The sequence below is a fragment of the Manis pentadactyla genome, chromosome 5 (genome assembly GCF_030020395.1).
Source record: "Manis pentadactyla isolate mManPen7 chromosome 5, mManPen7.hap1, whole genome shotgun sequence".
In the NCBI taxonomy this organism is placed as follows: domain Eukaryota; kingdom Metazoa; phylum Chordata; class Mammalia; order Pholidota; family Manidae; genus Manis; species Manis pentadactyla.
The window spans coordinates 11,783,157-11,808,152 of record NC_080023.1 but is presented as its reverse complement, the minus strand read 5'-3'; the positions used below and the strand labels follow the sequence as shown (position 1 = coordinate 11,808,152).

The following is a 24,996-nucleotide window of genomic DNA, read 5'->3' as shown; positions in this document are numbered from 1 at the left end:
TGCCCTCCTCCGCTGCCTGTGCCAGTTACTAGCACACAGGGAGCAGCAGTCTCTGGGTTAATTCCCTGAGCTCCCGTGGATGGGGTGGCCCTCAGGATAGCTTAGGGCACTGCCAGGGATCGGAGGCACCTGGCATGTGTTCTCCTGTGAGAACTGCACCCCTTCGTGCCTTACAGACTTTGTCCCAGCTTTTTCTCTGTCTGTGCCAGGCAGCCATGTGCACGTGGCAGCCTCTGTGTCTGTCCTGGTTAGCTGCACACTGGGAGAAGACTCTGTGCGGCTGCTGTGGGCGGGGCTGCTCTCCAGCTGGTCTGCAGCATTGGCGGGTCAGCCGGTTTGCTTGTATTGCCAGTGGAGGAGAATGAACCGCAGGCTGCTTATCACCAGGAGGGGCTTCGGAGCCTCGTTTCCACCCAGGGGGTTAGGGCACCTGAAGTTCCTTAAGATTCCCAGCCTGCTGGGCTGAGTGTGCCAGGATAGTTTTGTCCACCTGTTAAACCCTTGTCCCTTTAAGACTTTTAAAGTGCCCACTTTTCTTTTGTCCCAGGGGAGCCGGCTGTGGGGACCCTCTTGCAGTCTCCATCTCAGATTTTACTTTTCTGTTTCTCAAACATCCAGCACACCATGCAGTGTTTCTCTGTGCTCCTGGTGCTGATTACTGGGGCTGGTTATTTAGCAGTCCTGTGCTCCCACTCCCTCCCCACTCTGATTCTTTTCCTCCTGCCAGTGAGCTGGGGTGGGGGCAGTGCCCAGGTCCCGCCAGGTCATGGCTTTGTATCTTACCCTTTTCATGAGATGCTGAGTTCTCACAGATGTAGATGTAGCCTGGCTATTGTACTGTATCTTCTGGTCTCTCTTTTATGGATAGTTATATTTGCTGTATTTTCAAAATATATATGGTTTTGGGAGGAGATTTCCATCACCCTCCTCATGCTTCCATCTTGAGCACCTCCCCAACCTCAAAGTTTTATAAATGTGAGACTGTCTTATTTACCTTGATAAATTTGATATCTAGTCCAGTGCATGGCATGTAGTAGGTGCTTTCTAAATCCTTGTTGAATGAGTAAATGAAAGAGTGAGTGAATGAGGGAGTGAGAGCCTATGAAGCTTGGAGAGGGTGAAGGAATGAATGAAACTAGGTTTTTGACACTTAAAATGCATGTCAAGCTGAACTGTGCAAAATGGACCACTTGTGTCCTAACCCCAGCAGCCAGATGGGTTCTTGACCTCACTCCTAGGCAGGCAGTCCTGTGTTAGGGTGGAAGGGACAATCCTGCAGCCCTGCACTGCTGAGCTGCTGCCCAGCACTGACTCACCTGCCTTTTGTCAAACAGGATCCCACCAAGCTGAAGTCATGAGGACCCTGCTTTCCTTCCTCCTTCTGGCCGCTCAAGGACTCCTCCTGGAGGGCACAGAGAAAATACAGATAGAGAGACGCAGCATAGCATCCATGGATGAAAAGCTACCTCTGTGCAAGCCTGAAATTGTGGAGAGAACCTGGAAACAAATTGATGCAATTGGTGGCAGGATTGTCACCCGGGACGAGGCCATATGTACTGTAACTGTGATGGAGCAGGGGAAGGACACTGCCCTGAAGGTGGACTGCACCCGACTGGACAACCATTTTTCCTGTGTCTTTGCTGGTAACCCAACTTCCTGCTTAAGGTGTGTGAGAAATGACATATGGTACTGGAGACAAATTGCCCAGAACTTGCGCAGATTGAACCACATCTGTGAAGACTCACGTGTGGCTCTGAAGACCAGGGTGTGCCGCCGCTTTCCAGAATCCCACCTTAAGCTGGTGTACTCCACTCTGATCAATGATCCAAGTGAGGATGACCCGTGGTGGCATCTCGTGGTCAAACAGGACCCCTACATGGTTTGCAAATGTGTCAAACATGTTTTTCCCAAACCACCCTGTGATAGGACCACACAGCCCACCACCACCACACAGCCCACCACTAACACCACACAGCCCACCATCACACAGACCACCACCACCACCACCACCACCGAGCCCACCACCACCACACAGACCACAACCACCACACGGCCCACCACCACCACCAAGCCCACCACCACCACACAGACCACCACCACCACCACTGAGCCCACCACCACCACACAGCCCACCACCACCACACAGTCCACCACCACCACACAGACCACCACCACCACCACTGAGCCCACCACCACCACACAGCCCACCACCACCACACAGTCCACCACCACCACACAGACCACCAGCACCACCACTGAGCCCACCACCACCACACAGCCCACTACCACCACACAGACCACCACCACCACCACTGAGCCCACCACCACCACACAGCCCACCACCACCACACAGTCCACCACCACCACACAGACCACCAGCACCACCACTGAGCCCACCACCACCACACAGCCCACTACCACCACACAGACCACCACCACCACCACTGAGCCCACCACCACCACACAGCCCACCACCACCACACAGTCCACCACCACCACACAGACCACCACCACCACCACTGAGCCCACCACCACCACACAGACCACCACCACCACCACCGAGCCCACCACCACCACCACACAGACCACCACCACCACACAGACCACCACCACCACACAGCCCACTACCACCACACAGACCACCACCACCACCGAGCCCACCACCATCACACAAACCACCACAACCATGCCCATCATGACTGATATGACCACCTCCACTGAGGTCCCAGGTGTGGAAGAGATCACCACCACAGAGTCACCCAGCAGAAAGGTCACCTCTACCATGCCAGTGAAGACAGAGCCCATGGCCATCCCCATGCCTGGTTGTAGGGAAGACTCAAAGATCATGATCATGCAGGGGACAATCCAGCAGACAAAACTGCACATAGGCCAGAAGATAATCCCAGCCTTACCTGCATATCCCTAGATGTGGATGAATACAGCCCAGAAAACAGCCCAGCAGATGGCACTGAATGACTGTCAGGAGTCAGGAAACCCTTCTACAAAACCTTAGGCACTCCATTACAAGACAAATATTGTAATGATGCAAAAACAAATGCAGTCAGTTAGGAAATCTCATGCATTTTTCCCTCTGTACGTAGCACAGCTCTCCAAGTTCACCATGATATAGGAAATTCTGTGCTACAGGAATGCAGTAGAATATTCAAATAGATTTTGTGATTTTTGTATTTGTTTTGAAGTTTCCTTTATATTCACTGGGGTGGGTATGATTTTCAGAGGCTGTTTACAAACACAGAGTATGTTTCCATGACCTACAAAACTTTGTGTATGTGCAGTGAGGACCTGTCCTTGAAATGAATGAGCCAGAGTAAACATTTTGATGGATTGTAATTTCTGTCAAATTAAGATAATAAAACTCTATGTATTTTTCAGAAATATGTTCACCTATTGTTTGGTTCTATCCTTCTGGTCCCAAGTGGAATCAGAAAGAGGCCCTAATAAGTCAATGAAAAACATATCTCAGGAGGAATATTCATCTAGTCATCTCCAAAGGTGACTCATTCCAGAATCCCTGTCCTTATGCTTTCATTTGTTGATCTGTGGTGTTTGATGCCTACTGAATTGCAATAGTAAGGATCTCTGATTTCAAGTGGGAACTCAGGGTACGATGTGATTAAGACTTAAGAGCCTCACAGATGGTAAGAAAGGAAGCAAGATTTGAGTTGGGAGGTCTAAAGGCTAAGTCCACAGGCTAGAGGAATGCCCTCCAACCATTCAACTCAGTCCCCACTACCACACACTGTGTACTTGACCCCTGACACTGAGGAGCTCATTTCTGGGCTGGGGGAGTGGGACTTGTGTTAGAATAATACCTTGAGATGAAGACTCCAAAGGAGGGAAGAAAGGGGCATGGCAAACCAGAGTGAGGAGGTAGAAAGTGCTGGAAGATCTCAGGTTGAGCTTTCAGAGAAAGTAACTTTGTGAATGGAAATTGGGGATAGGATCTTCAGGTATGGTAGGTCTGGATGATTACAAATAGCATTGGAGCACTTTAGGCAGATGACAACATGTATGAAAGCAAAGAGATGAGAAAATCCTAGAAGATGGGAGAGACCACATGGCTGGAATATGGTGAGATCCAGTAATGACATTGCTATTAGTCATTTACATGTTAGTATGAAGGCTCTGAAAGTGTTCTTATTCAAAAGGTGGGAAAAGAGGATGTTGTGCCCCTATATCATCTCTCAATTCAAACAACACCAAATAGTGAAGAGCTGGAGCTGGTAAAAGCACTGGTCTTTAGGGCCTTACAGGTGTCAGGGAGGAGTGTAGGTGGGGTGGAGGCACTGTCTTTTACACTCACGAATCTAACAGGACCCACCCAGGGTTGGTTGTCACTGATGAATTCAGGGTGTGGCCATCTCAGACTGTTGCGTGGATGTCATCATCAACATCATAAGACTAACCTTATCTCGCACATGCAAAGTGTCAGGCCTGTGCTAGGCTCTTTGCATGTACTATGCACACATTCATTCACTCACTCATTCATTCGACACATAATTTGCTGAGCACTGACTCTGCCAGATTCTGCTGTAGGGGCTGGAGGTGCAGCAGTGCTTAGGAGATGGATGCACTGCCCGCAGGAACAACCAGTGAGGAGTGTGGCGATAAACTCACAAATACATTCGTGATAGAGGGAAAAGTAAAGGAGGAGAAGGGGCTAAAGTGATGGAGAGTAACCATAACCAATCTTAGATTAGATGGCCAGGTGGGCCTCCTTGTGGAGATGACTTTGAGCTTATGATAAATGCTGTGAGGAAGCAAGCCAGGTGTCTCCCAGGTAAAGATGTAACATCAGGTAAAGATGTTAGTGCAAAAGCCCAAAATCAGTTCATTATTTATTACCTACTATGAGCTCCTACTATATGCCAGACATTGTTCTAGGGGCAGAAAATAGCAGCAAACCAAAAAGCAGAAAATATCCTATCCTTCTTCATGGTACTTACACCCCAGTGACTGGGTCCTGTGTGGCATGTTCAGAAACGTCTCAGGTTGCAGGTGGGAATGTAAGCTAGTTCAACCATTGTGGGAAGCAATATGGAGGTTCCTCAAAAAACTAAAAATAGAAATACCATTTGACCCGGGAACTCTACTCCTTGGAATTTACCCAAAGAATATAATTTCTCAGATTCAAAAAGACATATGCACCCCTATGTTTATTGCAGCACTTTTTACAATAGCCAAGATACGGAAGCAGCCTAAGTGTCCATCAGTAGATGAATGGATAAAGAAGAGGTGGTACATATACACAATGGAATACTATTCAGCCATAAGAAAGAAAGAAATCCTACCATTTGCAACAACATGGATGGAACTTGAGGATATTATGCTCAGTGAAATAAGTCAGGTGGAGAAAGACAAGTACCAAATGATTTCCCTCATTTGTGGAGTATAACAATGAAGCAAAACTGAAGGAACAAAACAGCAGCAGACTCACAGACTCCAAGAAGGGACTAGCAGGGAGGGATGGGGGAGGGTGAGTAGGGAGAGAGGGAGAAGAGGATTGAGGGGTATTATGATTGTCAGACATGGTGTGTGTGGGGTCATGGGGAAGACAGTGTAGCACAGAGAAGGCAAATAGTGAATCTGTGGCATCTTACTACCCTGATGGGCAGTGACTGCAATGGAGTGTGTGTGTGTGTGGGGACATGATAATATGGGTGAATGTAGTAACCACGTTGTTTGTTCATGTGAAACCTTCATAAGAGTGTATATCAATAATATCTTAAAAAATAGTAATAATAATGGCAACTTCAGTTGTGGGGTTATCAGAGACCGTTAGGTGCCAAGGTTCCGGAAGAAGCCACATGATGGCGGCAGAAGACCAATGTGTTCTATTTGCCAGACACAACCAGGACCCACCCTGAGACCCATGGGTCCTTTTTCGCCTTTAGACAAATAGATCAATTACTGACATGTAGCACAGTCTTGGTGGACCATTTCAGTCTCCTTGACATAGACGGGGGCCCGTTGATACAGCGCGTTGTAATGGTGATAGAGTTACCATACCCCACCTGGTGATGGATGGGGGACTGATGCTGGCCATGTAGGCTATGTGTACCAGGTCACTCACATTGCACCTCGTACTCTCATCTGGAGATGCACCTTCCATGGGCATTGACATGGGATATAAAGGAATATACAAGGAAGGTGTCACCCTCTAGCTAGGTTGTTATCCAGAGCCCGAGACAGGTGATAAAACGCATGCTATCTCCGTAACAGCATTTGCCTAACAGAAGAGTCATGGCTTTCAGCATACCCATTGGCCCATGGGCTTCTCACAGGGGGTCTTCCAGAGCTGCCACTGGCCTATGTGACTGCTACACCCAGTGGACTCCATTAGCTTTCAGTCGCGAGAAGCCTTCCATAAACCAGGCATCCTCGGGGCTTCCTGGGAATCACATCCAAAGGCTGCCCCTGTGAGTGAACGAAAATAATACAATAGGTCCCTAAAGACATGGCCTTGACTGACTTGTGCGAAGAGCACTCAGCAATGAGACCAGACTTGCTGTTCTGGAATGTTCCATGTCCATTTCTTATGGGAAATCTGTTCACCATTCCTACTCTCTCTTTAGCATCTGACACAGGACGGGGTACTGGGCACATGACACCCGGCCATCCTCTGAGGCACGCGCTCCCCACGAGCGCCCGAGACCAGGCCAGCAGCTGGCACCCCAAGGGGTGACTGTGCAGAGCCTGCCCCCCTTCCCTGGAGGCTCCACTCGGCATACTTCCTGAATCAGGCAGCCAGATTCCACCAGGGGCTTCACAGGGCCCCAGAGCAGGCAGGTGGGACCCCCTCTACCCCACCTGCTACCCGGGTCCCTAGGGGAAAGCGGCTGGTTTTCCGGTCAGTCTCTACACAGGGCTCAGCAGAATACCTGGATGAGCCACATACTGTCCCCTACGCCCAAACAGTCCACCTCAGCCTGGGCTTCCTGCTTTGCTCACGAGGTCTGTAGGGGAGCGACCTTCCTGTTACTCTCCCAGGAATCAGGCCTTGAGCCGCAGTCCACAGACTCCCCAGGACTGACTTGGAGGGCTGGTCCCTCATCTCCTCAGGACTAACAAGTCAGGGTCGACCTCTGCGGGTGCCACCTGCTCCCCACTGGAGCCGGTGAGCATGAGCTCATGAGATTAGTCATTCCCCGAAGGGAGAGGGCTTGTCCCATTAGGGGGGGGGCCATCCTTGGGGGCAAATAGTGGGAAAATGCACTGAATTGATGAATTCAAACTTAAGGAATTGAACAACATCACCTCCAATATATCCTCCTCCCCTTACATTCAGTGATTTAACGTTTATATGAACATTGGGCCAGGTTAGAGTCTCGGCCAATTATTGACTTTTCACAACCATCCCACTGCCTGCAGAGAGGATTTGAGAAATGCCTGAGGGATGCAAAATTTATGGTGGGGCTCTAGCTGCTTTGAGTTTACTGGTTAAGAGAAATGTGAGCATGGAAAATCCCTTGCTGAATCTGGTTGCAAATATCTCCAAGTCTGTGAGCTCCAGATGGATTGCAGCTTAAAATCAACATAAAGGAAGCCTTTGGAAGACTTCTTCTGTCTGTAGAGCTCAAGCCTGATGCCATCTGGGAGGCAACGGGAGGTATTGTGACTGTCACTTAAAAAATACGTTTATTTTCCCCAGAAGTCATATGTCTATTGATGCTCTAGAAATTACAGTTGAATAAGACTTCAGACTATTAAAGGCAGGGACCAGTGTGATGCAAAGGCATCTCCCATCCCTCCCCAGCCTTTGACTTACTCACCCTCCACCCACACCTCCCAGGGAGCAAAGGTTCCCTTCCCTCCCCTGCCTCTTTCCTCAGGCCCCTCTGCTTCCAGAGGCCAAGCCAGCCCGGGCTGCCAGCTGAGGTCTTACCAGGAGCCCTCCTCCTGGGTTCTTGTCAGGATCCGGTGCTCGGTGCTGTCAGGCTTAGTTTGGGGTCCTGGTGTTGCATTTCATCTTTTCTCTGAGAGCAGAAGGGACACTGGTGCAGCTGGAAGGAATGAGGCTGTGACTTCAGGGATGTCATGTAAGCCAGTTTTCTCATCTTTATTTCAGGTAAAGATAACTCCACTCCTTAGAGTGTGGATATAAGTCTGTGTGACAACTCACAGCGAAGGCTCCACAGTGACACAGTGCCGCACAGATGTGCACCTGGTTGGGAGTCCAGTGAAAAAGGGATCGAATATTCAAGGGAACAAAACTGTTCATGGCCGTCTGCTCCCCAGGATGAGGTCACCAATGGTGACACCTTGAAGACAAAAGTGCTCCTGACAAATGGGGACATGAGTCTCCCAAGGACACTGAGAAGGACAGAGGCCTAAACTAGCCCGACCCTAACCCAGACCCATGGCAGGTGCCATCAGGGTTGGTTGGAACAGTTCAAGTCCAAGACAAATTAAACCACGGCATTGCAATCGGTAATTGTTTCCAAGAGAAACCGAAGGTGATTCACCTTTTCTGCTTCTAGATCCTGTGAAGGTGAAACGAGAGGGAACCACGTGCTGAAGGAAAGCTGCCCCTGTGGCTGCGTCCCTCCCTTCCCTCCCTCCACCACCCTCAGGTGACACTGTGGCTCCTAGACGGGGCCCCTAACTGAGAACTGTGAGTTCTGCGGGCACAGCCTGGGGGCTGGGGAGCATTCCTGGCCCCTCTCCCCCAGCCCCGGGTGGGTTCCTGAGCCTCTCTCATTGGAGGGTGGCCCCCGTGTGGCCCCAGTTTCCTGACCTCTGGTCCCACAGGGCCTGGAGCAGGGGCTGGGGAGTAGGGAGAGAGGAGGGTTTGAAGGGGAGACTTCACAGTGTATATGAGGCCCTTAAAATGCTTACATATGTTGTAAATAGGTCCACAAGTCACATGCCAGGGAGAGTAAACTGAACTGTGTTAAAGTAACTACTTATCTATGTAAAGGCTCTGCCGAGTTCCCCTGGCTTTGTGGCCACTTGGACAGTATTCTAGGAGAAGTGCGCCAGTTTCAGAGTCTCAGTTTTAGTTTTTTGGACACCTGGCCCCACCAGTCTCCAGCTCTCTCAGCGAGCCTTCGTGTCCCCCTCTGTGTGGTGTGGATCACAGTGACACCTGTCTCCTCCGCATGGTGTGAGGATTAAGTGGGATCATCCATGTGAGCGTGTGCAGAAATAGATTGAGTGATAGCTGCTGCCACTCAAGCCCTTGTAGTGTTGCTCAGTCACTCTGTTAAACGTGTGACAGGTATGGAGGGAGGTCTGCCCAGTGGGCATCATAACAGTGTCATCATCCTTGGGAAGATGGGGAGCCAGGGGCCTGGAGGTACCTCGAGAGAATTCTGGAAAGCCCTCCTGCACACCTCCTCACCTCCTGTATCCATAGCTTCCCTCCTGGGCACACATGAAACCCACGAGTCTGTCCCCGCTGGGAGCAGCTCTCCCATCTCAGAGAACAGTTGTTCCTCCCCACATCCAGCCCCACATTTCAGGGGATTGGGCTGTTCACCCTAGAATCCTGCTCTTTGCCGGGGTGGGTGAGTCCAGCAGCAGGAAGGTGACACAAACGCCTCTTATCAAGGTCTCTCCCTGAGATTGTCCACACTGCAGCGCAGCTCAGAGCTGCCGACACCTAAGTCCAGCCATGTGAAGGAGAAAAGCAGGCTGAGAGATCACAGCCCACATGCGGAGAAAACAGAATGCCCAGTGAGAACTGAGTGTCCCCCACTGCACACGTTTGAGTGGTTTTATTAATCACATATGTTACCTTCTCTATCTTATGATGTTTTGGTATCTTGGAGGCCCTGCAGACCAAGGGGTAAAGTGCCTCTCCTGGCACTGGGTGACTCCTTAAGGTACTAAATAGCTTACCTGGGGGCACACCACCCATGCACAAGCCAACCACCCCCTCATATACCAAGCCAATGTTATTTTCTGCCTTAAATCAACTGATGGTAGGTACCAGATAGCTGGCCACTCTTTTCCAGGCCCGCCGGAATTGCTCACACTGGCCAGTCCTAAACAGTTTACCTTGCTCTGCCTTCATGTCATAGTGAAATAGTCAATGGGGGAGGGCCTTTCCCACAAAGAACCGCAATATGGATTCCGGCCTAGGCTTCCCCTCCTGACCAAGCCAGCTGCTCCCCATGGCATGGTGTGCCCGCTTCTCTTGGGAAATATAAGTAAAATTCTTCTTTTCTTGGTGTTAGCCTCTCCTTGTCATCATCCAGTTACCTATAACTGTAAATCCCAGGGTGCACTTTGAGACAAGGGAGCAGGGCCCTGGCTTCACGCTCAGCTGAGGGCCGAAGCTGCCGGTCATCTTGGCTCACTGACTGGCAAGACTGCCAAGCTGGCTCTGCCCTGGCAACAGTGCTGGCTTCTGGGGCGTTTCGGGGTCAGCTGCCACTGCCTTGGGCTGTGTCTGTTATGTCCTCCCACCGTTTCCAGCCTAAATGGGGGCAAGAAACTGAGCCAGACTGTTGCTTGGCACAGACAGGACGGCAGGCATGAGAAGCTCCAGGGAGGGCTTCCTGGAGAGAGGGGGAAGCAGGGATGGCTCCCCTTGGAGGGCTTTGAGCTCCCTGAGACTGGCCATCTCATGGCTGCGCCATCAGAGCCCCACGAGGCACCAGCACAGCCGGCCTGAGAGCTAGGCATTGCGCCACAGACGGTGCCCCCTGTTGCAGCAAATCTCTTCTCTGATGGACAAACAAGTCCCTGGAGAATGAGGCACCTCTTCAACGGTCTGTCGGAGGCTGAGGTTGCCTGTCCCCTGGTCATCGCCGACCTCAGAGACACCCATTTGATTCCAGATTCAGCCCAGCCCATTTCTCCTGGTTGCTAGCAGGTGTAGGGTGCCCTCCCTGTGGAAAACCATGGCTACCCAAATTTCAAATGTTGCTTGAAAGGCAAATCTTTGCTGTTGCTTGCCTTCCTGATGTCATGACTGGTCCCCCCACTGGTGTGATATGAGAGATCACATCCTCAGAGACTGGTGGCCCAATGCTTAATGAAAAAGGGAAAGAGGAAAGAGCATTTGGTTCCTGCCCCTAACTCCCCTGAAACATCCAGAAGTTTCTCAGCTTATAAAGGGTTTAACACACCTGGCCCACGTGCTTGGGCACCCTGAGTGCCCCTGCTTATCAGCATGCTAAGAGCCTTCTCTTCGAACCAACTGTTGAAAAATCAGGACACTGCTGCCTTTGCTCTCTTGGATGTTGACCCCATAGATACAAGGTTGATTGGGACACCCTAGGCTGGGAGCTGCTACTCAGCAGCAGAGGTCACCTGGGGCCATGAGGAGCATAGCAGGTAAATACCCCAAGGGAAAAGAAAGGTCAGGTGCAGACAGGAGAGAAGAGGAAAGAGAGAGAGAGAGAGAAATTGGGCAAGAGGGAGGGAGAGAGGGCGGGAGGCAGGCTGGAAGGGAGGGAGCGAGAATAAACTTTAGCTTCCCAGAGTTGTGTCAGTCTAAAAGATTTCATTTATAAGAAAAAAAGGAAGAGCGGGGCGGAGGGGGAGGGAAGTTCTGATTAAGCTAGAAAGGGGCTGCCACAGGGGGAGGCTGCCGCCAGGAGGCTCCAGCCCTTTTCACTTCCCCCTTTCCCTCTTATCAGCCAGAGAGGAATTGAAAATTCTGACTTTAGGGAGCTAAAAGTCTAAAACAGAAAAAACGTAATCCCTAAATACAGGGGAGAAAATAGAAGGTGATTAAATTAATTATACACGTGTAATTATACACATATGCGTGTATAACTAAATTAAAAGAAAGTTCCATAATTTGACCCAATTAGAAATCCAAAATGTATATACTAAAAATTTATGAATAATTTTATACATACATAAAAACAATGCATGTACTAAAAGAATTTATGTAAGTGTGAAATAATAAAGAAATAAGTATTTGGCCCTTGTCCCTGGCTCCTGTCCCTGCACACAGCTTCTAAAACCTTTGGAATCTCAGGAGTGGTAAGCGTGTCTTGTGTATGCTAATGAGGTGACAGGTGGCTGAGGGCCCCTAGACACCTTCAGGGTGGGGGCTTATTGTCAGAAGGGGCAAATTGAATGATTGGAGGGTTGGAACATTCAGCCACACTCCCCCATTTCCTTAATCACTAAAGCTAAGTGATCTAATCAATTGTGTTCATATTAATGAAACTTCAGTAAAAACCTCTAAACGATGAGGCTTGGGAATACCCAGCGGTGCTGGGAGGCGGAGCACCTGCAGAGCTCAAGGAAACGGCCAACTGCCCACTCTCCACATGCCCTAAGCATCTCTTCCGTTTGGCTGTCCCAGAATTGTATCTTTATAATGAACTAGTAATGGTGAGTAGAAATCTCCTGAGTTCTGTGACTCCATCTAGCAAATTATCAAACCCAGGAATTTGCAGTCAGCCCAGCAGACATGTGGGCACCCCATTTGGGGCTGGTGTCTGAAGTGGGGAGCGCACCTTGTGAGACAGAGCCCTCACCCTGTGGCTTCTGCACAGACTCCAGCTACTGTCAGCACGGAACTGAACGGTAGGACGCCTAACTGATGTTGAAGAGATGGAGGAGAGGCGTGAGGAAAGACCCTGTATTTGGGGGAGAGTGTGTGTTGGGCGGTACCTCTCAATAACAAACAAGACAAAGAAAGAGAGCTGATTGGCTTTGGCACCTCTACAACACAGGTTCTAAATTAACCTCAGCATTGGCTACAATGTGCCAATTGACAAAACTCCATGGATTTAATCAATTTATGTAATATTGATCACCAAATTTAAATATTGCATCCCTGTAACCCTCAAAAGCAACTCAACATAAAATGGAAGAAAAACAGACACGCCTCCCTTTAACTGGAGCCTTACCTAAATTTCCCATGATCATAGCACCCACTGCCCTAAAATGGTTCCTATTGGGCATAGATGTTCTAACATAACGAATAATTAACTAAAATAAGTCAACATTTTTTTTGTTTAGGGAGGCAAACTAATGCCCAGAGACTGAAACTGTCTTTGTCCATAGTTGATTTGACAGAGGTTTGCTGTGAGAATTCGACAAGTCAATCACAGACAGGATGTGTTTTATAAGCCAGTAAAGAAACCACGTACTCCAAACCAAGGATAAATTAATCACAGTATTGTTCCAGGCAAGAGGAGATGAAAGAGGTAAAGTCCAAAGAAGTGTACCTGTATGAAAGCTGGTGCTTAAGAGAGATGACTTAGCCAACCGGGAGCTGAGGCCCAGCTTCCAGTGCAAAAGTAAAAGCCCTGTTGCTAGAGCAGGTTGCTAGGGAACAAAGGCATCAGCCCTGTCAGTATAAGAGCCATTTTTACCTTGGCAGTTGCTGATTAAGGGCCCCAACTTCTTTGGAGATGTATTTTTGATGAGCAGAGGTCCTTGCCCAGACCAAGCACTCGCGCCTGCTGGTCGGGAACGCTTGGTGTTTATAGTCTAAACGTCCCCTTGCCATAGTTGCTTCTGTGTAAGGGTTTATTGACAGGCTCAGCTGCTGAGCGCTTGTCAAGCGCCATAGATGAGATGATGACATCCTGTCACACCTCACTTCACTCCTACAGCAAAACTGCTCTGACAAACAATCTCATTTTTCTCATAAGCAAGTGGATTTGAAACTCTATCAAGCACTTATTAATTGGCTTAATAGAATAGCACCCAATGACCCCTGTTAACATCGTTCAAGTGGCCCAATTTAAGTTCAAACAGGCCTTCAAAGATTAAAACATGCAATTAATGAAGGGCTGATTATCTTCACTTCTCTGACAGCCCAATTTTGCCTGCTTTGAAATCTGGAAAAATTAAAGAGCACCTCCTGGGGGATTACTATATTCATGCTGTGTTCCCTCCCACTGGGACCCTCATTATTATTATTAAATCCAAATCCAATATTATTGAAGTTACTGACTCTAATAACAGTGTTGCTCTTCCAGACTCAGCCAACATGTTCTGATGTTCCATTCAGCGCCTCTTTCCCCAGCCTCTCAGCTGTACTTTGCCTTCACTGCCGAAGGTACCCCATGCATCTTGTCCGGGCCACCGTGGAGTAAGCGCCTCGACCGCTCTGTCATCACGCACTCTTGGCATACAAGATCTTGCCTGCCTCCGCCTTCCTCATACCTGCATCCTACGTATGACATTACACTGACCACATCCTCCTCCAGGGACACACTCACTACAGACATACCAGTCCAACATCTCTGAGTCCCTTTTGGATTCTGGTGTCAGCATATTCTTTATTTACAAACCTTACTTCTAAACTGAAATTAGCAGGCATTCCTGTTAGTGCCTTCAGAGACTCCCTCAGTGCCGAGGCTTGGCAGCCTCTTCTCAGGCACCATGATCTCAGGCTCCTGGACCTCTTCTGGGAGCCAAAGGTCATCCAAGGGCTCTGAGGCAAGCTGCCCCTCTCAGCCTCATGCTGTATATCATTAAAATAAATGACTGGCTACCTATTGTGCCTCTGGAAATAGAGGCTCTCCTAGATCCTGAGCCTGTGACCTTCCATACCCCACTGATCATTTGGTTGGAGTCATGGAAACACTCCCCATGAGCTCTGCACAGCTCCCAAGGCTGATAACAATACAGGAGGGAGCCAAACCTGGGCCCTCTGGTGCACCCACCTGCAGGAGGGCCGCCTCCCCATCCATGGTCCCTCTCCGGGTGCCTTGGCACTGGAGGAGGTTGCCCTTCCCCAACGACCCTTGGCTACCTGAGAAGCAGTGTGAGACTAACGGAGTGAAGAGCAACAGGTATCCATAGACCTTGCAAATGACCATGGTAGGTAGCAGAGCTCAGTGGAATGTTGTAGCGCTCCATCCCTGAGCCAGGATGTCTCTGATAAAGGACTGAATGCAGGAACTAGCTCACTTGGCCAAACTTCAGTCATCTTAGCTCTGGATGCCTTGGTCAGTAAGTGGCCCCATCTTCACAATCATTATAAAGTTTTGGTTCATTGTCTAAAATTCGTACTCTTCAGGATAAAGGCTACGGGACTCTCTGGCCTTACAGACACCCAAAATACGAATCAATATCACGTATGTCTCTACCTGTACATATACTAAGGCCACCATACAAGGCCATGCCAGGGCACTCTGCATTCCCTTCACAGTCATGGACATGACTGACAGTGACCAGGACATACATCTCACTTCTCAGCCTGCACCAGGCTCGGCTCTTGCAAGAGGCATTCACTAGAACCATCATGTCTCTATACTTCCCAGATAACCAGTGTATTTAAGAGACATACTGGTCTCCTCAAAAAACTGGTTTTAATGTTTCAGTCTGGCAGATAAACCTCTAAATTAGTTTCTATTTTGCCTCAGGCCTGAATCTTTTTTCATAAATTTTCTATCTTGCCCCCATCCCATAAGGTTTGGAAACCAAATCAAGGGCCAATAATCTTCTGAAACCCATTCACCATACAGTGTCCCAAGGCCAGTCAACTGCTCATAGGACACGGGACTGATTTGAATCCACATTTCCACTGAAAACAAGAACTGGTTAAGTGTAACTGTACACCATTCGATACACTGTTGGTGTTAGTAGTACTCCTGCTCTAGGTGTTTTCATTGGTTTATAATCCAGAGGCCCAAACCCTCCAAATAAGCCATTGTTTCAACCAAACAGCAAATGCTTGGACTCTCAACAATGTGAGTGGGTATCCACTTGAAAGGATCCCATCCCACATCCCAGATGGCCTCAACTCACCCAAGAGCAACACTGGAAACATCATTGCCTCAGGTGACACTGACCTCACCTTGGACTCCATCCCCTGTGCCAGAGACAGCCTCACCCCAATATCCAGTGGTGCCCCTGGACTGCCTCTTCTAGGGTACAAATTGGACAGACATAGGACACTATTTTGCTTTTCTTGCTTTGATATTAGGATTTCTGTGTGTTTCTGAGCTCCTGTTTGCTTAGCTCATGACCCAGCATACTCCTTGCTCTCTGCCAGAATGAAGTCTCCTGCACTCCCATGCCTAAAGGGAAATCCAGTGAAGGTTACTAATATCTGTGCCATTCTAGAAATTAACGGAGAGTATTGCTTTCCCCAGGACACCCCTGACTCATACCGGTTAACCCCTGGGACCCCTGGGTAGAGGACCACTCACTCCCCAGTGCCTTCTCTGACTTTCTCTCCAGCTCAGCCCTACAACCTCCCCCGGCCTGTGTCTCTCTGATTATGACTATAGTGAGTCCTTCCCCCTGGTTACACACAATATCATTTATCTTTACATATACTTTACTAACTTGTCAGTTCATACCTTCAACAGAGTAACTCCGGACCTGCCACTTTGACTCAAGAAATAGACCCAGACTTCATTGTCAGGCTCATCTGTTTAATATTTCCAACTCTAGCACAGTATTGCTAGAGACCTCGCCAAAATTCCAGATCTATTTTCTTGGATTATGCCATATGAATAGAAAGCTGATCATGGGCTGGCCAGTAAGGACTCTATCTAGCTCTACTTGTGTTCGTCCCTGTTGCTTTTCTAATAAGATGTTTTCTTTGCTAATTGGGGCGATTTATCTCCTACTTCCTAAAGGTCTCTATTATTATCACACCAACATTTCTGTGATGATGGGTTGGATTAGTTATGTTTTTTATATTCTTTATCTTACAATGGTTGGGTATCTCAGGAGGCCGGGACTTGAGGAGAGACTGTACCCCACAACCCCACAACAGGACTAGTTAATTCCTAATGACAGCAGGCAGCTTGGGAGAATAACTCTCCTATGCAAGTTCAGCACGTCTTCATCCAACTCTCACACATCAAGGCAAATTTCCCTGCCCTAAATCCACCCAGGGCCAGATACTGGACAGCTAGAGGCACTCCTATGTCCCAAAGCCTAGAATTATTCAAACTGGCCAGTCTAAAGCTGCCTACTGTGCTTCACCTCCCCTTTCCTTGGGAACCACACAGAGGGCTCTGGCCCAGGCTTTCTCCTCCCTCTTGATTCTGCCTCATGAGCAAAGCATATGCTTCCCCATGCCACCCTACGTGGGGCGGCACGCTCCCTTCTCTTGGGAAATCTAAGTTACAAACTCTTTTCCCAATAGCATTAGACTCTCCCTGAAGTCTCTTAGTCACCTCCATAAATTAAAATCCCGAAGACACATTTTGAAACAGTCATCCTACACAACACTTGCTTTCCACAAGTGATAAGATCGGTAGCACAAGAAACTTTCTATAAATTCCTGGTTTTGTTTCTGTTGTCTTTGGTTTATTTGATTTACAATCAGAATCCTCTTATAAATGCAAAATCCAGTTCAACCCAGTAAATATTTGCAAAGTGCTTTCTAAGCTTCATCCTTGAGTTCTGGATGACCAGGTCGCTTACCAGGAGGATGATGATGACAAGCACATGAAGACACCACAAGGTGACGAACCAGCTGCAATAACGGGGACGTCGGTAAGAATTCATGAACACCCAGATGAAGGACCAGTGAATTCTGTCGTGGGCAAAGGGAGTTCAGTTAGGATAGAATTTGTCAAGTAGACAAGGGTGGAATAGAATTTGAGGCAAAGATAACCGTTTGGCAGAGGCAAGGTGTCCTGAAGCAGCCTAACATGTGGGGAGAAGAGTGGACAGTGTGTAGGATATGTGTGTAGGACGTAATGTGTATGGACTTTAAACTTGGCTGGAATCAAGAAGAGAAAGGCCTCAGCTGTCAGACTCAGAAATGAGGACCTTATTCTGCAAGCAGATAAGAAACCATCAGAAGCTTGAGGTGAGGCAGTGACCAGGTATCACCACTACAGCAATGATCACCTAGTGAGCTGTAGACTTAGCTAGTCATCTTCAAGTCAGGAGCCAGCGAATCATATTCACCTTGCATTTCCCATGGTGACTAATATTGCACTTTGTGTTGAGTGGTTACTGAGTAATGATTGAATGGACACCCTTCCTCTTCCTCCAGCTGTTGAGTTGTCTCTTAACCAGTTGCACTCCCTGGAGAAACCCTCTCTGCATCTAGCTAGGTTAGCTGTCCCCACCCAGGGAACCACCAGCCTTCCCTCCAACATAGCAATTGTTCCTATGTTGTCATGATTAAGATTCTTGTCCTTTGCCTCTTGTCTGTCATTTCCTTGAAGGCAAGGACCATGGCAGTACAGACTGTATTCCAGTCAAGGGCAGAGAGCCTGGGACCTTAGGTGCTTCATGAGTGCTCCTTGGATGAATGGAAGAATGAGTAGATGACAGAATGAATGAATGTATGAGTGGTTGCTTAGAGGCCACCCTGCTCTCATGTCTTACTCCCCTGCCATCCCTGCCTTCCTTTAAACAGCCCATAGCATGCAAAGTGCTTTGCCCCCTGGGCCTGCATGCCATCTGCCCCATGTGCCCTTGCAGGCTTTTTCAGAGCTGTTTTCTGGTGCATCTCATCTAAACATCTTCACCTCTTCTTGTGACAGAAGCAGCACTTCACATGCCCGTGTGCAGCAGTAACACAGAGAAAGGGCAGCTCATCTTCCCCCTTAGCCAGGTTTCCAGGGTGGCCACTGGCACTCTTCATAATGAACAAAGGTTAGAAACTGAAAATTCAAAAGAGAGACTCTCTGGAACTTTCTTCTGCCTTAAGACATGGAGGTGACAGGTGTGCATATGTGTGCACACCCAGTGTGATATACATGCATGTGTATGTGTCTGCATATGTATGTATACAGGCATATGTGTGTAGAGGTGTGTGCTTCAGAACCTTTATCTAAAAGGAGCAGACTTCTTTAAAGGATGTTTAAAATGCTTTAGAGTGATTTCCTTAAAATAAAATGATACCAAAAACCCAGAGACAATCGATCAACTTATCTTCTGTGGAGCATTTCTTATAAAACACTAGAAAAAAATTTAAGAACATGTAAGGCTTCAAAACAGCTTTATTATTTGAGAAGAAAAACTCTATTATTGTTGGGTTGATCTATTCAGAGTTGCCCACTCCCACTTTTACCTCCCACAGACAGCAATTTCATTTGGTTTAATTTAATATGAAACCTGGAGTTGTTTTTTTAGATGGATTCAGAATCAGCACCAAGTGTTGTACATGGCTGCAAACTAAATGGGTTCAATATGATGAGGTGTGACAGAGGATATTCCTCTAAGATAAATGGACTTGAGCAGATTCTCAATCAGCGTTCATACGGAATGCTGCACCGACAACTTTTCACTGTCTCTTGTTTTTCTGAAGTAAACTTTAGCATCGTGTATCATTTGATTTGCTGAACAGGAATTCTAAAATCTCACGATTAGCGACATTCTAAATCTGGAATGCAAATATTTTTTCAGTAAGTCTGAGATGAATGTTTTTGCCACCTCATTAGATTTAGCTGATTTTTTAAGCCAATTTACTGATTTTATGCTAATGAATAAGTTTTTAATGCACATAATTAGACCCAACAAATTTATATCACTTTAATGGGACAATTCAGTTCTTTGTACATGATGTCACTTTTTAAGGAGGGACTGATTCTTTACCACATTTGACCCAGTACAATGCACAATTAGGACTCATCTCCAAACAAAATCACGCCCACTGATATAACTTCTGGTGACTGTACCCGCAGAGGTCAAGGACATGAGAATAATATCAGCTTTGGGCTTGAAATCCCCTGCCAGTAACTGTGCACTCAACTGCCAGCCTTCCCTTGGGGTGGTTCCCAATTGCATCCAGACTTCCTATGGAGCCCCCAAAAAGAAACCTGCAATCCAGCATTTAAATCGTTGATAAAGAGAAAAAATAATACAACCCCAATGTGCTCATGACAAAAACCCAAGCAAATTCAAAATGGGAGACGCTCAAAACCCTTGCCCAGCACCCCTGAACACTGTCAAAGCCATCAAAACCCAGGAACATCTGAGGAGCACTCACAGCCAGGAGGTGCTAAGGAGTCATGACGACTAAATGCCACGTAAACTCTTGCATGAGACCCTGGACAGAAAACACCACCAGGGGTTGGAAACTATGTCTATTCCAAAACCTACGTATGTATGTTTATAACAGCTTTGTTCATAACAGCCAAAACTTGTAAGCAACTGAGATGTCCTGCAATAAGTAAATGGATATATAAGCTATGGTCCATCCCAACAGTGAAATATGATACAATGGTTAAAAAAAAAAAAGAAAGAGATATTAAGCCATGAGGAGACATGGAGGAAACTTAAAGCGACGAAGTTGAATGAAAGAAGCCAGTCTGAGAAGAATAAATTTTGTATGATTCCAACTACATGGCATTCATGCAATGCAAAACTATGGAGATAGTAAAAAAACAGGGTTACCAGGGAGGAAACAGGTCATTACATTCTTGTCAAAACCTATATGTGTTCAACAACAAGAGTGAACTGTGAACTTTGGGTGATCATGATGTTTCAAGGAAGGTTCATCAGGTTTAGTGATTTTACCACTCTGGTGGAAGATATTGATAGTGTAGGCAGCTGTGTCAGTGAGCAAGATACATATGGGAATTTTCTGTACTTTCCACTCAACATTGCCAGAAAAGAAGAACCAATCTTTTTTTAAAAGTATCATTGATGTGCAGTCTTACAATGGTTTCACATACGCCAAACAGTGTTTCAGCACCCATATTACCAAGACCTCACCCCCTCCATGGAGGCCACTGTCAATGTACTAAGATGTTATTGATTGTATTCTCCATGCTGTCCAACCATCCCAATGACCTACCTATGTTGTGATATGGAATTATAGCACCCCTTAATCTCTTCTCCGCCAACCCTTCCCTTTTGGTAACCACTAGTCCCTTCTTGGTGTCTATGAGTCTACTGCTTACAAAAACCACTCTTTTAAAAATAAAGTTTACTAACCTAGGTAAAAAAGTAAGAAGGGCTGAACAAAGTCTGGAGTTTAGTAATAATATGTCAATACTGGTTCCATAGTGTTATAAAATAACAAGTTAATGATAGGGGAACTCCTGTGAGATGTAAGGCAGGGGAACTATATCTTTGCAAATATTTGCAAAACTAATACTAATCTGATATTTAGAAAGATACATATTTAAAAATGAAAGGGTAAGAAGGGAGAGTTTACAATTTACCAAAGTATGGGTATATTATTTTGTTTTTAATAAAAATATTAGAAGTGGCCTCCATTTCATTCTCTTCCAATTGTGTGCCAGGCCTGCGTTTGCCCACGTTAGCCTCAGCTCCACAGCTGTTCCACAGGACCCAGAGCACACTCCCCTCCTGGGGTTCCTGTGAGAAAAACTGAATGAGCCTTTCTGGAGTCAGTTCTCCAGGAGTAGTGAGCCCCTCAGCCCTGGGAGTCTGGGGTGGTGGTGGGAGCCTGCTGGGAACAGCCAAGCTGGGGCTCCAAACCCTCCCCAGTGGCCCCAGGGCTCTGCAGGAGCCGAGCATCATTTCCTCAGTTTATGGAGGTGTGAAGGAAGGGGGGACACAGCCTCAGCTCAGTGTGGCACAGTGTAGCACCCACTGTGGGTGATGGTCTGTTTCTCTCCGTGAATATCCATGTGGGGCAGGGATGTGGAGAAGGACCAGGAAACCCATGACATCACAGAGCGGTGACATTCGAGCTGAATGTTGAAGGCTGAGCTGGTGTGAGCCTGGCACAGTGGGACTGGAGGGCATTGCAAGTAAGGGGAGCAGTGAGATCAAAGGCAGGCAGAGGGCAAGTGCACCACATCTCCAGGAGATGCGGGTGAGCGGCTGTCTGAGTGGTTTAGTGTGGCCAGACTGGAGAGTGTGTGTGTGTGTGACATGAGTGTGAAATGACAGGCTGAGCCCACAGGGAAAGGGCTACACAGCCTGGGCTAATACTGTGCCCCCTGCATGCACTAGAACTATCCAGGCAGAGGCAGAGCTGGGATGGGACCACAGGCAGGCTGCGGGTCCATGGGAAGCCTGTGGGGGACGTTCCAGGTTCCCTGCCAAAGCTTGGAGACACTGCTCAGAGAAGATCCAGGAATCCACATGTTCCCTTGTAAATATGCTCTGTGTTCTGACCTCAGTTTTCCTCTAGAAAGAATCTGACTGCCTCCTGAGAGATGAATTTCTCATTTTTTCAGTAAACCACCTTGATGTATCCCTGTGGTACAAAGCAGCTTTATTCTGCCTATGTCCAAATAATCTCCCCAAATACCACATGTGAGAGCCTATTTATGGAGGTCATAGTTGGGTAAGATGGTCAAGAAAATGGGGATGGATCTTGAAATGAGCCAATTTTACCAGTGACTTGGAGTTGGGGGAAATGGCCTCTTCCAACAGATTTCTTAAAGAGACCCTTTACCTTGAGTGAGCTAGTCAACATCCACAGCCTGCCTTAGAATTCTCAAACAAGTGGCTCTTGAATGGAATCAAGTATATGTGAAATGCATATGTGTATATATAAGTGAAAAAAATTCTTGAGGTGTGAAAATACTGGCCCCCTGCCAATATGTTCTCAGTCAACTGTAGCAGCACATTGTCATTTAAATATCAGGAACCACCCAGTTCACCACAGTTCCCACCACTCCTTAGTGTTCCTGGTTGGAAGACAAGGTCTGTAGCCATTATTGTCTTGTGCCATCATTTTCCTTATAGCTGCATTAAGAAGAAAATGAACAATATCTTGTGCCCCAAATCATCAAATGTGAGGTGAAAAATATAGTGAGGTCCACATCTTCTTAGTGGAAGTGAGTCCACTTCTATATGCTTCGTAAGAAAATAAAATGTCTGTTTTTAAAGAATACAACTAAAGACCATCTTATGCACCAAATCTGGTCTATTTCACTTTATGTTACTGCTCAGCCCCATATAATTTAGAATGAAATCCTAAGTGAGGTATTGCTTTGTGAGCAATCGGTAGATGAACAAGTGTGAGTTCAGAGAGGTTAAGCTCACAGCTAAACAATGCTGTGCCAAGATTCCACCTAGCTCATTCTGGGAGCCTCTGCCTCCAGAGGGCTGACCAGAGTGAGGTCCCTGCATGTGACCGGGAATGTTTTCAGTGGAAATCCCTGGATCAGTGGATTCCCACTCTCTGAGGGCCCATGGATTCCTCTGCTCGCACAAGAACGTCAAGCGCCTCTTCAGTGAAAACAGATTCAGAAACAGGCAAGTGGCCCGAGCTTCAGTGACTCCTTCACCAAAGGTTTAGTGAGAGTGGCAGGTGGGAAGAGACCAGACAATGGATGCCGGGAGTCCCAGGTTTACAGTCTGGGCCCCTCCTGCCCCTAGCTCTGTGAACTTGGACAAGCCCTGAATATCTCCAAGCTCCAATTCCCCATGTGTAAAATGGGGCGAATCGTAGCTTACCATACCACAGAGTGGACGTGGGACAACGGGCGAGCACACTGTTGGGCAGCTATGATTATTTTTATTATTGTTATTAACCCCTCACAGATATCCCTGTTGGGGTTCTCATCCAATCAAGAAAGGCCTTTGCCAGGTTGAGCTGTCCTCGCATCCTGGCCCCTGGGGTAAAGGGAAGGGCATAGAGGAAGCAGGCCTGATGCCCCAGTAACCCTCCCTCCCACAGGATTACATCAACAACTTTCCCTGCAGAAGCTGCTTCGCTCTGAAGAGGCGTGGCTGGGAGGAGTATGATAAAGATCTGTGGGTATGTATGTTGTAAAATCTCTGCCTGGGCTCCTATAAGAAGGGCTTCCCTGCCTGGCCCTGCAGGTGAGACAGCTGCAAGCCCGCGAGCTTCTTCCTGCATCTGGCACTGCACTGGATCTGCACGCCCCGGACAAGGTAAGAGCCTGGCTCCTTATTACCTGCTCCTCTTCTCACTCTCCCCAAAAACCTCAGGATCCTAGACTAGAGCCCATCCTGGACACGTGGGGTCTGCGTCCCAGAGCTGTAAGGAATGAGTGGGCCACCATTTGGTATACCTAGCTTCCTGTCCACCTTCAGCTGGGATCCCACCGCCCTTGGCTATCTCCCCTCTCAGTCCTAAAAGGTGACCACACGGCCAGGGTGGAACTGATATCTGGGCCTGCCCCTTATGCAAACATGATTCTGTATCTTCATTTAAAACGGAGCACTGATAATATGAATCATCTTATCATTATAATTCCCTGAGTAGTTCACAGTTTTCTTATTTGTTGCCAATATTTTCCACAGCACAGAGTAAAGTTGAAAGGCAAGAAGTGATCAGTACGGGTGGTGTACAGGGTCAGATAGATAAGTTCTGCTGTCTTATCTGCAAGTCCCAGCTTTCTCATTTGCCCACTGTGGGATCTTGAGCAACTTATTTGCCAGTATGACACTTAACTGTCACATCTCTTACCTGTGGATGATTTATTATTACCTGCCAGGTAGGGCTGTTGTGCTAATTAATGGGCTGAGAATCAAATACTGATTTAGTGCTTATTTAGCATATTGGTATCAAACAGAATTCTTACTTCTCTTCCCCTTTCATGTATGGTTTTTATTCCTACCCAATAAAGTACATGCAATTTAGTGTAGAGTTTATGGTGATCCTATTTATTTAATGATTTATTTTTTAAAGTATTGGTTGAAGGCTTTCTATATGCCTAGTACTGGGCTGCAACAGGGCTTCAGAAATCACTTTAGGCAGGATCCTTCCCTTCCACCTTATAATCTAAATGCTCTGGGGGAAATACACCCCTATTCACTCTGGTTCACTTTGCCCAGTCAGATTAGATGGTCTCCCCTCCATGATGCATTTCTTTAGGCCCCCTAACGCTCCCACTCACAAACACTCATCTCAGCGTCCAAACTCCGTGCACATGGATGCTCGAGTCAACACCACCTTCCATGTCCCCTGCCATGTCCGTTCTCATCAAGTGGTTACCCAAGTCCGTGTAGAGCTGTGAGATAGAAACCCAGCACCTGGGGCTGGGGGAGGGCTTGGCAACTATTTTACTCAGCACCTGGGTATTGTGATAAAGGGTTGAGACCCACGGAGAGTGACTTGCTCGAGATCAATTTGAGAAAGTGTTGAAACACATTTCTGGTTAATGTTGTTAATTTCCCCCGAAGAGCTATCTCTAAGTTTTGAAAATTTGAGACGTTTTTATTTACCTTGAT

At 47.5% G+C, this 24,996-nt stretch overlaps 2 protein-coding genes across 3 annotated transcripts in view; both read left to right on the top strand.

The window, feature by feature from the left end:
• LOC118930162 (fibroblast growth factor-binding protein 1) overlaps positions 1-24,996 on the top strand; it is a 35,287-nt gene that overhangs the window by 8,857 nt on the left and 1,434 nt on the right. The window contains exon 1 of one of the 2 annotated variants that reach the window (XM_036921076.2): positions 23,542-23,694. The exons of the other annotated variant lie outside the window; for it this stretch is intronic. The gene's annotated coding sequence lies outside the window, so the exon portion shown is untranslated. Of the gene's footprint in view, positions 1-23,541; positions 23,695-24,996 lie in introns of those variants that run through there. 2 annotated transcript variants of the gene reach the window in all.
• On the top strand, positions 1,339-24,782 carry LOC130683927 (spore coat protein SP65-like). The gene is made up of 6 exons (XM_057503225.1): positions 1,339-2,541; positions 7,084-7,138; positions 17,326-17,406; positions 23,477-23,557; positions 23,623-23,694; positions 24,678-24,782. The coding sequence occupies exons 1-6, from the start codon at positions 1,355-1,357 to the stop codon at positions 24,780-24,782; spliced, it is 1,581 nt and encodes a 526-aa protein (XP_057359208.1). The 5' UTR covers positions 1,339-1,354.

Bases quoted from the DNA above. Each gene is read 5' to 3' on its own strand.
- LOC130683927 (XM_057503225.1), top strand. From the start codon at position 1,355: ATGAGGACCCTGCTTTCCTTCCTCCTTCTGGCCGCTCAAGGACTCCTC. The intron at 7,139-17,325 runs GTGAGCATGAGC...CTGGATGACCAG, and splicing joins CCTGCTCCCCACTGGAGCCG to GTCGCTTACCAGGAGGATGA. The intron at 23,695-24,677 runs GTAAGAGCCTGG...CACTCATCTCAG, and splicing joins ATCTGCACGCCCCGGACAAG to CGTCCAAACTCCGTGCACAT.